Source organism: Miscanthus floridulus, chromosome 9, assembly GCF_019320115.1.
Source record: "Miscanthus floridulus cultivar M001 chromosome 9, ASM1932011v1, whole genome shotgun sequence".
In the NCBI taxonomy this organism is placed as follows: domain Eukaryota; kingdom Viridiplantae; phylum Streptophyta; class Magnoliopsida; order Poales; family Poaceae; genus Miscanthus; species Miscanthus floridulus.
In genome coordinates, this window is record NC_089588.1 from 128,513,093 (window position 1) to 128,524,732 (window position 11,640).

The 11,640-nt window shown below is 48.5% G+C and overlaps 2 protein-coding genes across 2 annotated transcripts; both read left to right on the top strand.

The window, feature by feature from the left end:
* The first annotated feature begins 1,772 nt into the window (after nt 1-1,772).
* Nucleotides 1,773-10,221, top strand: LOC136482941 (dof zinc finger protein 4-like). The gene is made up of 3 exons (XM_066480085.1): nt 1,773-1,834; nt 1,985-2,946; nt 9,945-10,221. The coding sequence occupies exons 1-2, from the start codon at nt 1,781-1,783 to the stop codon at nt 2,939-2,941; spliced, it is 1,011 nt and encodes a 336-aa protein (XP_066336182.1). The 5' UTR covers nt 1,773-1,780; the 3' UTR covers nt 2,942-2,946; nt 9,945-10,221.
* On the top strand, nt 7,691-8,299 carry LOC136480898 (secreted RxLR effector protein 161-like). The gene has a single exon (XM_066478330.1). The coding sequence runs from the start codon at nt 7,691-7,693 to the stop codon at nt 8,297-8,299; it is 609 nt and encodes a 202-aa protein (XP_066334427.1).
* Nucleotides 10,222-11,640: the final 1,419 nt, after the last annotated feature.

Consider the following 11,640-nt stretch of genomic DNA (forward strand, 5'->3'; position numbering starts at 1 on the left):
TTGACACATTTGGAGGTAGAACCCACCCTGGTGCATTTTATCTCTTGGCTGGCTATACGTTACATTCATAAATGAGGTCCATCGAAAACAGTTAGCTGCTGTTGCCTTTATTAGACCCAGGAGCCTGAGATGCACATGGGCATGGCCTCAGGATGGCAAAGCAGCTGGCCACAATTCTATAACTGAGATGTGACTTTTTTTTCTTGAAGAGGACCCAGTGCAGCTGGGGTATAAGGGCCTTTTGAACCATACAAATGCGAAAATTGAGGTATAGAGAAAAATATAAGAATTCTGTATGAGTACAGTTGCAAAAAAATAGAAATGTAAAATATAAGAATTTTTATGAAATGATCGTTTGGATAAGAAAAAATGTAGAAATCCTAGAGAATTTTTAAGCCACGATTAAGTTGTCCATTTTCACTGCTTGGTCAAACATGGCTAAAATCTCTTCTATAACCAACCGATGATAAAGTTGTCCCTTTTCACTACTTGGTCAAACATGGCTAAAATCTCTTCTATAATCATCCGACATTTGGGCCCCACATGCAAGAACCACCATTAACTATCAACAGCATTGAATTTTACCAAGATGTTTAAGAGGAATCCAAAGTTTCCTGTAGTTTTCCTCTAAAATGACAGGCACAGGAAAATTTCCTGTGCTACTTCGATGCCCCTACCTATGAACCAAAGGAGGCTTAACTGTATAAGTGTATAAATGAGGATCAGCTTGGTTGGCTAAATCAATTGGATGGGTGATGTGACCTTCCAACTTTTAGTAGCATTTGGTATGAGTGCAAATATGTTCATGTGACAGGATACCTGTTTGAATATAGTAGTGTTGTGAACGTGATTAGAATTATTGATTTAAACATGGATGTCACGCTACATACTCCGTAGATGAACCAAAGGAGGAGTGAGCTTGCGTTCCAACTACCACACGGTTCGTGCTCTCTTCAACTCAAATTTGTATATCTATTTCCTTTTTAATCAAAAACTATGTCGTTTTCGGTAAAAAACGTGTGTTGTAGACCGAATCAATATTCTAAATGGAAGTAGGAGTATATAGTATAGTATTGTATTTCTATAGCTGACACATCAGTGAGGCATCAATTAGATACAACCACTGCAATTTACAGTATCATAATTTTGCTTTCTACGATATATCTAAGACAACTAATTGCCGTAAATACTGTGAGAGATTATGCCCTATGATACAACCTATTGTAATATCAGTTCGTGCCCAAGCGATATCTAGTGCAAGATAACTATATATGTTCTATGATGTCATTGTATCTTACTAGGCCAGCAAAACTTCAACGTGTAGTAGATGAGTTAATAAGCATGATACCACCCATTAAAAATAGATTAAAGCCATGTGTGCTTAAGGGATGCGGATTGTATCTTTCACAATTACAAGCAGATGCAAATAAGCAGTTTCTCACCTCAAATTTTGGCAATTCAATTGTTAGATTATTAAATCTAAGAATCTGCTCCCCGAGCTTATGTATTGTTATAATCTATAGACCGCTTTCGCAATCTACAACCCGAAACAAATAGGTCTGTGAGTTGGTGTGACTTGAGTAAGATATAGATCGTTGGATTCGACTTAGACATAGATCATAGCTAGAGAGTACGTATAGACAAGATGCAAGTCTCTTTCACTCTAGTGCGATTCCATTTCTGTCCCCTTCGAAGTTGCTATATATAAATCAATCACTGGAGTCAAGTGACCCAAACACACACAACAAGTGGCTAGTTAGAGTTACTTAAGTTCACACATATGATCTTCCCCCCAGTCTTCCTAGTTTCCACAAGCTGGAATAGCAACCAGAAGGTAATTTATGTATGGCACCACTATTATGTAGATACATATAGTTCCCGTTGCTGATATATATCGTAGACGAACTAAATCATTTATATCTTGGAATATACTATATAAATCGTTCTCTTGATTCATGTTTCATTATCTTAAATTTTTTTGCAGCTGCAGCAGGCAACTACTACCAGTAACATTAATATTCCTTCTGCATCAGCTGTTGTTGCTGGTGAAGGCAATCTTCTCCAGTATAGACAAGCCATGGCCGCAGAAGCACTTTCCGAAGGAGGTGGAAGCCGTGATGGCAGCGCCTCAGCAGCGCAAGCCAACGCCCAACCGAGGTCCATGTCTGAGCGCTCCAAGCTGCTGAGGATCCCAAAGCCAGAGCCAGGGCTCAGGTGCCCGCGCTGTGACTCCACCAGCACCAAGTTTTGCTACTTCAACAACTACTCCTTCGCGCAACCGCGCCACTTCTGCCGTAACTGCCATCGCTACTGGACGCACGGTGGCGCCCTCCGCGACATCCCCGTCGGCGCACCATACAGACGCCGCCGAGCCAAGAGCAGCAAGCCTAGTGCTGCAGCCACTGCTGCATCAGCATCATCAGCAGCACTAGTGATGACTTCGTCGTGCACCACAAATGCCGTCCCGCTCGCGCCCTCTCCACAACAAGCTACGGCGAGCAGCAGCGCGTCGCCGCTCCTGCCACAGTTGTATGGGCTCGCCAGCATGAGCGTGGACACCCCGGATGTTGGCTCGAAATTTTCATGGCCCTGGGCTGCTAATCTGTTGGTGGACTCGGCCGGTGGGAGGGCTGTATCGGAGTCGAAGATGGAGCACCTGTGGGGAACGCTATCGCAGTCTTCGCAGATGCCCAGGCTCCCAGTATTCTCGCACTCTATTAACCAGCAGCAGGGTCCGCCAGTTGCTGTGCCGGTGACAATGGCGACGCCGCCAAGCATGTTCCACCCAGGGTTATGGAGTGGAGGCGACGGAGGCATCTACAGTGGAGGCGAAAGTCAGTTCCATATGATCACGAATCGAGATGAGGAGTGCCCAATTTGGGCCATGCAAGCAGATGTGAATGGTTACACTACTTCCTATATGATCCTATCCCAGTTATAGCACAGGTAATTAACCTCTACTCTGTTGCAAAGAACTTGAATCGAAAAAAGCCATCACAAAGCGCCTTTAAATTTCAAGATGTTACTCCCTCCGTTCCAAAACAAACGCACATTACGATTCTCGTGGAGTCAAACTCTGAGTTTGACTAGTTATATAAAAAATGGTATCAATATTTGTATCTCTAAATAAGTTAATTAGGGCATGTACAATGCGTCTGTATAGCCCATCTGTGTCTTGCTACTTTTACAAAAATAACCCTACTACAGTGTATTCAATGAGGAGAGAAGCTCTCATTTTCGCCTCGCGAGGCGACGATGAGTGCACATGCTCCGAGACTTCCTCGCGGTTGGAGGCGTGTTATATAGGTCCGACTACTCGAGTCGACGAGCACGCCGATTTAGTGCGGGTGCGCGCGCGGAGGAAGCTGAGGGCGCACGCAAAATGGATTTTTTCACGACAAATCCACCACTGTTAGCATATAATCCTAACTTCTCCCCAGCTGTCTTCCCTACCCACGAGATGGAGGACATCAGCGCATCTGCAGATTTGGGGCGGAATAGCCCGAGCATGGCGGCGGCGGGGCAGAAGGGCAAGGTCAAGGCAACTGCAGCGGCATAGGCTTCCTTCAATCGCCGTGGATCTAGCTCAGCAGCAGCCCTCTTCCCCGTTGGCCACGGATCCAGATCGTCAGCAGCCATTTTCCCCATTGGCCGTGGATCCAGCTCGTCGTCGGCTGTCTTCCCCTTTTGGGCCTTCAACGGTGTGGCGGCGACATCGGCTTCTTTGATGGCTGCATCTAGCGCGGCTGTGTGTTAGGACCCAGTGTCATCAGCTTATTCCATGGCTCCATTCCTCCCATCGTTGCCTTCATTTGGGCATTGAGCAAGTTGTAAAATGTAATCTGCTGCTCCCCTTCTTTCCCACGCAGGCATAGCAGGGTGGTGGTCTTTGGTCAGCCCTACTTTCCAATCACTGCTCCTGTAGCAGCATGGCGGTAGGCCATGTCATGTAATGGCAGGTACATGTAGTTGGTGTACCTTTGTAGTAGGAGTTGGTGTACTCGCCATACTCCCTTGTACCTGGAGGGTTCAGCTAGAGTGGTATATATACTCATGACATATCAATAGAAATCTTCAGTTCAGCAAGCCACACTTGAAGCAGAGTTCGGCCAACGCTGGTGCTTTTGTTGTGTGTGTGCTTTTAGCTCACCCCCTTCTTCAACCTCTTGCCGACCAGTGCGAGTGTGTACTGGTGAGCTGATTGCTCACCTGTGCAGGGAATCCTCGGGCCAACAAGTGGTATCGAAGCCGTGGTGGGTGATCACCGACGACGATGGAGGGCGACGACAGTCAGGGCGGTGGCGAGAAGTAACCACGGCTGTCCTGGTCGCTGGGGCGCCGCGAGATGGTCATCCATAGGACCATGTGGGATGTTGGTGGAGCCAACTAGCCGGTTCTTACTCGCACCAACTATGGCGAACAGTCATTGACCATGAAGGTCAAGCTCAGAGCCCGACGACTATGGAAGGCGGTTGACCAGGGCACCTGGGATGAAGAGAAGGATTGCTCGGCACTGGAAGCAATCCTGGCCGCCGTGCCTCCGGAGTACCGGGAGCCGTTGGGGTCGAAGGACTCCGCCAAGGAGCTTGGGACGCCCTCAAGGCCATGTGCGTCGGGTCAGATCGCGCGAAGAAGGTGAAGGTGTAGCAGTTGCGGTGGGAGTACGACGACCTGGCATTCCATGACGGGGATACGGTGGAGGACTTTGCCCTCTGGCTACAATCCATCATCAGCCAGTTGGCTATGCACGGCGTCGTCATCGACGACGAAGAGGCAGTCCCCAATTACCTACGCGTCGTGCCACCCAAATACACCCAGATTGGTCTCTTCATCGAGACGATGTAGGACATGTCAACCCCATGATTGAGGATTTGACAGGTCGTTTGCGAATAGTGGACGACTGCATAGGGGCGACTACAACATCGGCCGGCATCAAGTTGCTACTGACCGAGGAGGAGTGGACAGCTCGAATGTGGTAGAAGCGGTCCAGGGAAGGTTCCTCCTGCCGCCACGGCGACAGGAAGTGCCGCGGCAAGGCCCCGCAGCAGCAGTAGAAGAAGAAGGACAGCGAGCCCCTAGGCAGGGACATTTGCCGCCGCTGCGGAAAGACTGGCCACTGGGCCAAGGAGTGCCCGAACCCAAAGAAGGAGAAAAAGGTTGAGGCTCACCTGGCGTAGGTGGACGGCGATGAGCCAACTCTCCTAATGGCAATGTTATGTGCGCTGCACGACATCGAGGCAGAGGAAAAACTTGACGAGGTGGCAGTTGCGGAGCACGGGAAGGCATCGCAAAGCATCGACCTCGATGAGCCACGCGCCCAATTCCATCTTGGACGAGTGGGTGGCGAGGTGGAGCAGAGGTGATACCTGGACTCCGGCGCCAGCAACTACATGACTGGCTCCAAGGTGGATTTCACCGAGCTCGATAGCGGCATGATGGGGTAGGTGAAGTTTGGGGACGGCTCGAAGGTGGAGATTGGAGGCCATGGCACCGTCATTTTTTGGTGTCAGAACGGTGAGCACTGCGCTGACGGATGTATACTACATCTTGAAGCAGCGCTCGAGCATCATAAGCATCGGGTAGCTGGACGAGCACGGATGCGAGGTGCTGATCGAGAGCGGGATCTTAAGGATTCACAATCGGGAGCGACATCTTCTCGCCAAGGTAAAACGCTCTAGTAATTGACTATACTTGCTCGATTTGAAGGTGAAGCCGATGTGCCTGGCGGTGCGACACACCGAGGATCCGTGGCTGTGGCATGCTTGGTTTAGCCACCTCAGCTTCGACGCACTCGGTTGACTGGAGAAGATGGTCTGAGTGCTGCCCCACATCGAGCACGCAGGGGAGCTGTGTGACAGCTGCCTGGCCAGAAAGCTAAGGAGGCTGCCATTCCCAAAGGCGGCCAAGTATCGCGCATCGGACGACCTCGAGCTCGTCCACGGCGAGCTCTGTGGGCCAATCACGCCGTCCACGCTCGTCCATGGCAGTCGCTACAAGTGGCTACAACTCCTAACGAACAAGGACGAGGTGGTGGATGCGATCAAGAGGTTCCAGGCGCGGGCGGAGGCAGAGTCCGAGAAGAAGCTACGCGTGCTAAGGACAGATCGTGGCAGTGAATTCACTTTGGTGCAGTTTGCTGCGTACTGCGCGGATCAGAGTGTGGTGCGACACCACACCACGCCGTACTCGTCATAGCAGAATGGCATGGTGGAACGGTGGAACCAAACGGTGGTCGGCATGGCTCGATCCATGATGAAGGCCAAGAGCATGCCGATAGAGTTCTGGGCTGAGGCGATGACCACGGTGGTGTTCATCCTCAACCGCGCGTCCACGAAGTCCCTAAAGGGCATGACGCCATTCGAAGCATGATACGGGCGTAAGCCAGACTTGTTCTTGCACAGGACATTTAGCTGCATCGACCATGTCAAGAAGATGACGCTGTTCCTCACTAAGCTGGAAGACAGGAGCACGCCGATGGTGCTCCTCGGCTACAAGGAGGGCACCAAGGCGTATCGGCACTACGACCCTCGTGGAGGCAAGGTGGTTGTCTCGCATGACTTCATGTTCGATGAGAAGGTGGCCTGGGATTGGGAGGGCCTGGGCACGGGGGAAGCTAGCGGCTTCAGCAGCACCTTCGTCGTTGAGCATTTCGTCATCTACAGTGGTGGAGATGCTGGAGAGGAGGTGTCGACCACTCCAGCAGTGGATCCGACCACTCCAAGAGTGGAGTCGTGTGGTCCTGCAGCGATGCCGACCACTCTAGGATTGGTGCCGAGCGCTCCAGCAGTGGTGCCGAGCACTCCAGCAGCAGTGCCGACCACTCCGGTAGAACTGGGGACTCCTTCATCAACACCGATCAAGTTCATGTCTGCTCCAAGCGACATCAGCGAGTTCATGGATGCCTTCCATGATAGCAAGGAGGTGCGGTTTCGTAGGTTGGACAACAGCGTCAGCAATGCAGGGGCCTTAGGCCTAGAGAATCAGCTGCTCAGCGATCTAAAGTTGCTTCTCATCAGTGTAGAGGATCTACCCAAGTTTGCGCTAGCTGGCTGAACGCGACGCCAATTGGCGACAGGTGATGCTAGAGGTGATGAAGGCGATCGAGGAGAATGAGAGTTGGGAGCTCATTGATCCGCACCTAGGATGCCGTCCGCTCGGACTGAAGTGGGTATACAAGGTGAAGCAGGACGGGCGCGGCACCATCGTCAAGAACAAGGTGCTCCTCGTCGCCCGCGGCTTCGTCCAACACGAAGGCATCGACTTTGCAGAATTCTTTGCATCTGTGGCGCACATGGAGTCCGTTTGACTGCTGCTAGCTCTGGCAGTGGCGAAGGACTGGCATGTTCATCACCTGGACGTCAAATCGGCCTTCCTCAACGGTGAGCTGACAGAGATGGTCTTCGTCAAGTAAGCTCCGGGCTTCACCGTAAAGGCAGCGGAGCACAAGGTGCTCCGACCATGCAAGGCGCTCTATGGGATACGACAGGCCCCGCGGGCGAGAAATGCCAAGCTTGATGCCACGCTGGGCACGCTTGGGTTCGCGCGCTGCGCAACAGGACACACGCTCTACACACGGCGACGGGGGAAGGAGGAACTCGTCGTTAGCATGTATGTGGATGACATGATCATCACCGGTGTGCATGCAGAGGACATCGACGGCTTCAAGCGTGAGATGGCGGCTCATTTTTGAATGAGCGATCTCGGCACGCTCTCCTACTACCTCAGCATTGAGGTGAAACAGGGGAAGGAGGCTCTCACGCTCGATCAGAGCGCATACGCGGCGAAGTTGTTAGAGCGGAGTAGCATGGCTGATTGCAAGCCATGCGCGACTCCGATGGAGAAGCGACTGAAGCTGTCAAAGGCTAGCACCGCGTCGAAGGTGGATGCAATACTCTATCAGAGCATCGTCGGTGGGCTGCGCTACCTAGTCCACACGAGGCTGGACATTGCGTTCGCCATGGGCTATGTCAGCCACTTCATGGAGGATCCCCTAGAGGATCATTGGGCCATGGTGAAGTGGCTGTTGTGCTACGTCAAGTGGATGGTGGATCAAGGGATCGTTTTCCCCAAGACCGGTGGCAGAAGTTGGCTGCGGCTCACAATCTTCAGCGATGCAGGCATGGTGGGCGACATCGATGGGTGGAAGAGTGCTTCAGGTGTGCTCGTCTTCCTTGGCTCGGCCCCAATTTTGTGGCTATCGTTGAAGCAGAAGGTGGTGGCGTTGTCTACGTGCGAGGCGGAATACATGGCGGTGGCTACAGCGACGTGCCAAGTCGTGTGGCTGCGCCGGCTGCGCTAGCTGCTGGGCGAGCTGACCGGCGAGGAAGCTCGTTCGTCAGCACTGATGGTGGACAACTAGCCTGCCCTCGCCCTCGCCAAGAACCTGGTCCTCCACGACCGGAGCAAGCACATCGACATCAAGTTCCACTTTCTCAGGGACCATGTCGATGGAGGGTAGATCGTCATCGATTTCGTCGAAACTAGTCGGCAACTCGCTGATATCCTCACCAAGTCACTTGGCCGTCTTCGGTTCTCGGAACTGAAGAAGGATTGGCATGGTGGAGGTTCCGACCTCGGGTTAGCAGCAGGATTAGGAAAAGAATTGTAAAATATAATCTGCTGCTCCCCTTCTTTCCGGCGCATGCGCAATAGGGTGGTGGCCTTTGGTCAGCCCTGCTGTCCAATCACTGCTCCTATAGCAGCATGGCAGTAGGCCATGTCATGTAATGGTAGGTATATGTAGTTGGTGTACCTTTGTACTAGGAGTTGGCGGGAGTTGGTGTACTCGCCATACTCCCTTGTACCCGGAGGGTACAGCTAGAGTTGTATATATACTCATGACATAGCAATAGAAATCTTCAGTTCAGCAAGCCACACTTGAAGCAGAGTTTGGCCAACACTGGTGCTTGTGCTGTGTGTGTTCTCTGAGCTCACCCCCTTCTTCAACCTCTTGCCGACCAGTGCGAGCGTGTACTGGTGAGCTGATTGCTCACCTGTGCAGGGAGTCCTCGGGCTAACACAAGTTGGGATCCAGCGTGGTAAGAACACTAATTCCAAATACATTGTTGCTGTGTGTTTTGTTGAATTAAAATTGCCATATCCTTGTTAATTGTTAATCGGTAGGTTGAACATGAGAAGTTGGTTCATTGCTCAATAGAGGTGGCACCACTGTCTGTTCTTTGGAAAGAAATGTCTCATCTGTCATGGATGCATATGCAACTGTGGGTTGTGGCTGGCCCTTGGCCATGTAGCACGGCATGCATGGATCCTGCCTCCTTAATGGCACATGAAACTTGATTCAGATCTTGACAGAAAAAGGAGAGAGAAAGTTCTCATCAGGCGTCAGGTTTTGGATTACGATCTATAGGCATGCGAGTCTGCAGACAGACAGCAAGCCACATTGAAAATAGACAGCTGTGATTGTGAGATGTTAGATTTTAGTTGAGCACGTTTCGTTCACTTTTCTTGGTAATCTCCCTAAGTTGCTCAGTTGAGACTGTTTTTTCGTCACTTATGGTGGCCTGGGCATCTTTTACATCAATAGGTGATAATTCTGATTGCTGAAATGGATGTTAAGCATTAGTTTTCAATTGTAAATTATCCACTGTTGTGTTGAGCATCTGGATGGGTTTTGCACTTTTTGGTGTAGAGTCAGGAAGTTTTGTTTCAATTCTGCACTATGTGTTATGTAACTATAGAGTCAGCAAGTTTTGTTTCAATTCTGCACTATGAGCTATGTAGCTGTGCACTATGTGTTGCATTTATGCTGCTGTTAGAGTTCTGAAAATATATATGTGTTGCATTTATGCTGCTGTTAGAGTTCTGAAAATATATGTGTTGAATTTATGATGCTGTTACAGCTCTGATGCATTTATCTTCAGTATACCAGTCATCTACTTGTGAGCCTCTTCACTGTAGTTTTTTATAGTATCATATTGCTGCAGGAAGACCGAGATGTGAGCATACTGCAGGAAGACTGAGATGTGAGCATACTGCAGGAAGACATAAAAGACTGGTGCCTATAATCCTTCAGCATTGAGAACATGGGTTATGGAATTGAGAGGGAGATTTGGCTGACAGCAGCAAACAGACAAGGGCTGGCTAGTAGATCAATACAACTACGGAAACATCGATTTCAGTATACAGTAGAAACTGGCTCGCAGATAGATCTATTGTCCTTATTTTCAATTTCAAGTATATTGCTTTGCTATGAAGAATTCAGACAGTGTAATGTACAAGTATGCACTATGCAGTACACTTGATAACTCATGATGTTATGCTATATTTGATTAATGAAAACTATTATACTATATTATTATATATAAATATATAATATATCTTTTATATCTATGGTTCTAAAAATATTATAGTCATCTCCATCTTATTTATGCTTGCTTTGTTTTCTATCGTATAGCAACACAATGATATACAAAATGGAATTCACGATTGGTCATTGCTACATGCACAATATTAAATAACTTGCAGACAGTTAAAGCGACAGTCCATTGTACGAGCTGTCCGTTTAACTGTCTGTGTTCGGATTCCAAAAACCTTATAGACAACTCTTTGTCTATGGGTTGTACATGCCCTACATGATCAATATAGTGATGCTTATTATACATCATAAATATTAGTGGCGAGACAGCGTAGGCTTGTAAATAAGTGGTTTTGCTTAGCCTTAGTGGCGAGACGCTTGGTTTTTGGTCTTTGCTTGTGTTTTTGCTGTTCGCGGAGGGTTGGTAGTTCTATTTGCCGATTGTCTGAACCCTGGGTGTTCAGTTCAGTCGGCAAAAATTTTTAGCTAATGTTAACGGCTCATGGATGGTTAAACTTTTGTAATTTTGTTGCTTTTGAGCTGGAAAAAATATGCTGCTGTTCTTCCCTCACTCTCCGTTTTCTAAATAACTTTAATTAAACTGTATCTAAGCATGCTACCCTGAAATATATATGACAACTGAAATATTTCCAATCATACTTTCAAAAATTAGTTATATCTGAGTATGCTGAATTAGAATTACTGCTCTAACAGGAAAACCTGCCCACGCTAGTTTTCCTTCACAACGGTGCAAAGCTTCCGTCTGCATATAATTGCAATGCTGTGGCTGCCTGGCAGCAATAACTTCTCAGATCGAGGATGGTCCCACGCTACCACTAGTCGCATGTGTTAAAAGCAAAACTGGACCGGTGGGGGTAAGAACGCCCCACGGTATTATCTGAGGAAGAGTCTCAGTCAACCGATCGAGAAAACCTATTGGGCATCAGGAGCATATAAAATCGGTGATGGTCTTAAGGGTATAGTGACTTGCCACATGGAGGTCTTAAGTATGGGTCTATATCTAATCTAAATAAAATTTCCCACATTAGTTGAAAAAAGAAAAGATTCTACACTATTAGATTTTATGATGATCCAATGGATCAGATTAAATAAAAAATTTCATACCAAATAAAATTAATAAATAATAAAATTGGAATAATAAATTAAAGAAAAAAATAGAAACTTAATTTCCGTATGAATTTGGAAAGAAAAATACCTAAATAAAGAGTCCATGTTACTACCACAAAAATAATTTTTGGAGACAGCCCACATCAACATCTCACTAGGCGAAGAAAAGAAAGATGGCGCGGTGGACGGTTCTAATC

Excerpts from the sequence above, each read along its gene's own strand:
- LOC136482941 (XM_066480085.1), top strand. The coding sequence starts at position 1,781 with ATGATCTTCCCCCCAGTCTTCCTAGTTTCCACAAGCTGGAATAGCAAC. Across the intron at positions 1,835-1,984 it reads GCTGGAATAGCAACCAGAAG|CTGCAGCAGGCAACTACTAC; the intron begins GTAATTTATGTA and ends ATTTTTTTGCAG.
- LOC136480898 (XM_066478330.1), top strand. The coding sequence starts at position 7,691 with ATGAGCGATCTCGGCACGCTCTCCTACTACCTCAGCATTGAGGTGAAA.